The 3569-nt window shown below is 27.6% G+C and overlaps 1 protein-coding gene and 1 long non-coding RNA gene across 2 annotated transcripts in view; one reads left to right on the forward strand and one right to left on the reverse strand.

Annotated features, from left to right (window-relative positions):
* The window catches only part of LOC115233167, a 2629-nt gene extending 773 nt beyond the window's left edge, over positions 1–1856 (forward strand). Inside the window, exons 2-4 of the long non-coding RNA XR_003883738.1 lie at positions 854–888; positions 1156–1318; positions 1782–1856. This is a non-coding gene — a long non-coding RNA (uncharacterized LOC115233167). The remainder of the gene's footprint in view (positions 1–853; positions 889–1155; positions 1319–1781) is intronic.
* On the reverse strand, positions 752–1982 carry LOC115233158. The gene is made up of 3 exons (XM_029803447.1): positions 1768–1982; positions 1165–1460; positions 752–980 (listed from the first exon to the last, which is right to left on the reverse strand). Exons 1-3 carry the CDS (start codon positions 1951–1953, stop codon positions 860–862), a joined length of 603 nt encoding a protein of 200 aa, XP_029659307.1. The 5' UTR covers positions 1954–1982; the 3' UTR covers positions 752–859.
* Between the last annotated feature and the right edge of the window lie 1587 nt (positions 1983–3569).

Here is a 3569-nt window from a genome sequence, read left to right on the forward strand (position 1 = left end):
ATTGATTATAAGTCTGTTATATGGAATATTATAATCCTATATAACGAAAAATAAAATAAATTTATTTATTTTTATGATAACAGTATTTATATAAATTAAATATTTATTTTACATTGCACACAATAATTAATTTCACAAAATTAGTATTATTTCTATATAGCACACACATTATGTTTTATTTATTCAAATATATTAATAATATACAAAATTATTCTTTATTTATATACTCATATATATTCGTTTATAACATTTATATAAATTTCTCTTTACATATATATTATAATATTGTTTACATTACTTCATGAAATAATAACATTCGGTTTATAGTTTTGTTGTCATATATATCGCATACATGCAGACAAATGATGTATGGTTAAAAAATTCGTACACGTAAGCGAATTCTCTAATTCTTCTTCGTGAATAAGGATAAACTCATATTACTTGCAATACAGTGCAATCATTGCACTTTATTTTATCATTAAATTTGCATTTTATTTTGAGTTGATTCTTTTATTACTATTTTGTCAAGTATTAAATTTACAAGAAATATTGTAATCATTTATATGTGTATGTAATAATGTTAAACAAAATAGATTTAAATAAACACAATATATTTTTACGTATATCAAAGAAAATGGAAAAAAGTAAAAGTTAAGAATTAAAAATTCTAATACGATAAGGATATATTCAATATAAAGATACAAGGAAATATGAGAAGAGATGGAGGAATATTCAAAATCAGAATCACACATTGTTTAAATCTTTTTATTTTTTATTTGTCCGAATATTATGTACTTCCCACATTTTTCTGTAAGAGATACAGCTTTATCAGATGTTTTTTCATGTTTTATAGGTTTTGCTAGTTCACTTGACAGGCGCACTTCGCAGGTAATTCACAGGCAGGAATTAGAATTCTATCAATTCTGCTGGTGAGACCTGTTAAAAGTTTAACGGGCTGTGATGTTGACGATATCTCGGTTCTGAAATAGAAAGAAATGTTATCATATATTTGAAAAAAATATATTCCTAATAAATATATATTGTTATTAATTTAAAAAAATTATATTATTAATGGTATAAATATTTTATAAATAAATTTTAATAATTTAAATGTAATTTATTCTTGTAGTAACTAATATAAAACAAAAATTTTAGAATGCTTACTGAGTTGGTGAAGTAGGCACATGAAGATCAAAATTATAACTTGTTGAGATTGGCACAGAGATTGGAGACAATGGGGTCTGGGTGTTGTACACATAGGATTTTCCTCGATAAGGATCCGGCTTGATTATCTCCAAGGACTCAACGGGCACTTCAGGTACTTGTATGGAAACTGGATATTTCGCTTGTGGTTGATAAAAAATAGGAGATTTATCGATTACTTGGTAGTTTAATTTGAGTGGCTGATAGGCACAAGGTGTTGTAGACAAGGCGTTCTCTGTTACAGGCCTTACGGGTTCCTGTAAATTATTTTACAGATATGTGATCTATTCATTATGATGTCACGTGATAAAAAATTAACAAAAATATATCTTAGCATTTCTATCTTCAAAAAAGGAAAAAATTAAAAGCCATTTCTATTGCGTTTTTTTCTGAGGATAATAATACAGTTAAAATAATTAAATTTTACAATTTTTATTGCTATTAGACCATTGCTTTAATATAATATGGTTTATAAGATATATGAAAATTATATTTCCTTATGTGCAACTTAAGTTATATAGCTCAAGTTACACAATAAATGATAAAATATTAATATATGTGTACCTTGATTGTAACAGGCAGATAACGTGATGGATGACACGGCTCGCCATACGTAACTATTTTAACTCCGTTATATGGCAATCTGCTAGGAAATCCATAAGAAAATCTCAACTGTAAACAGACGCCAATGATGAGAAGATATTGTAATTTGTACATCGCCGCCATCATCGCAAGGATTTTACAAGACATAAACTGGCCTCCGACCTATCGCGCTGCTAATATAGACATGGGTTCATCAAAGACAAGTATGTAAATTATTTCCTGTTTGGATAAAATGTAAACGCAGTAAATCCCTAAACAATAATAAAATAATAATATTTCTTTATTACGTGTCACGAGACCGGAACTTATTTTTTTATTAAAAGGTAGAGCAAGCACGTACTTTTCTTTGTGCGTGTCTACATGCGAAATTCCTCGCTTCCTGTTTCACCCTGATCGTCAAATTTATATTGTTCATTAACAAATGTCTCATCAACGATAAAAAAATGGATATTATCTATTCCAGTTACTACTAAAAAATTTAGTATTAAATCTTATATAGAAAATAATTCAACTTAAGATATGTGTTCATTCATATTAACTTTTTTTCAAACACTTAAGATGGAAATTTTTTAAGAGAAAATTTTATTTTTCTAAAAACATTTATACTGTAATAAAAACAATTTTTGTTTATCATCTATTTTTTTGAAGATATCAAGTTAATATTTATTTTTTTATTAGATTTATGTAGTTTTTTGAAAATAAAATATATTAATATTTTTATAAGCTGCATGACAAAAAGAATTTATTTATGTGAAATGTTAGTGCAATTTCATTAAAAAAAAATCAATATTGAAATCTCTAAAAAAGATTAATAGATATATCTTTAAAACAGATAGATTTTTTTTCATATATTTTTGTATCATTAAAATCAGAAGAGATATTAAGAGCGATCATATATGATAAGATAATATAAGATAAGATAATATATCCTGTATACATATATTGTGCATCAAGATAGAATTCGCATTCTTAAATATTGTCGCGCCGTCATTTATATTATAAATTAATATCTCATTCGTTCGCGGTAGTTTCGTTCGGATCTTCGTTTCGTTCATCTCGCTGCTTGTAATTTACATCGCGTGTATGTAAATGAAATAAATCACAGCCCGATGCGTGCATACGCATCGTAAATTTCACGTGTGCGTTTGCGAGGAAAGAAAAGAAAAAGGGAAGACGATCTGTGAGAGTAGTACAAGAGAGAATCCGTAGCATATCTTTAAATAGCGACCGCGTGCGGGCTCCGTTCTTATACTCTCGGAGATACATTATGTTTCCTTCGCGACCATCATCGTGCATCACCATGTGGTGCTTCCTTTTTCCCAACCGAAACACTTTATGACGTGCTGACAGTCATGTTTTAGCCAGGAAAGCTGAAGGGAGATCATAAATCTTATTGGCGATGTTGCCATGCGCCTTCGTAAACGATAGATAGAAAGTCATCCGGCTTTTAACAGATCATCTCGACGAGCCTTTTATTATTTACTGTAAAGATATTCTATTTATATTATCATAAATTTTTGTATGAGATTATTATTACAAGAATCCTTTTATCGTATTTATTTCGGTAAAGATCTTTTAGTGTTATAAAAATGCCACATTTTTATAACGAGACATATATTTATTTTTGAATTTATATTATACATATAATAATGTTAAAGATAATAACAAAATAGAGCAAAATAGAAAAGTTTAGTATTTGTTCATTGGATCGATACTAAATCAATATTAAACGAGCAAACAAGGTGTATATATATATATATATA

This window comes from Formica exsecta, unplaced genomic scaffold (assembly GCF_003651465.1).
Source record: "Formica exsecta isolate Colony F162 unplaced genomic scaffold, ASM365146v1 scaffold1025, whole genome shotgun sequence".
In the NCBI taxonomy this organism is placed as follows: Eukaryota; Metazoa; Arthropoda; class Insecta; order Hymenoptera; family Formicidae; genus Formica; species Formica exsecta.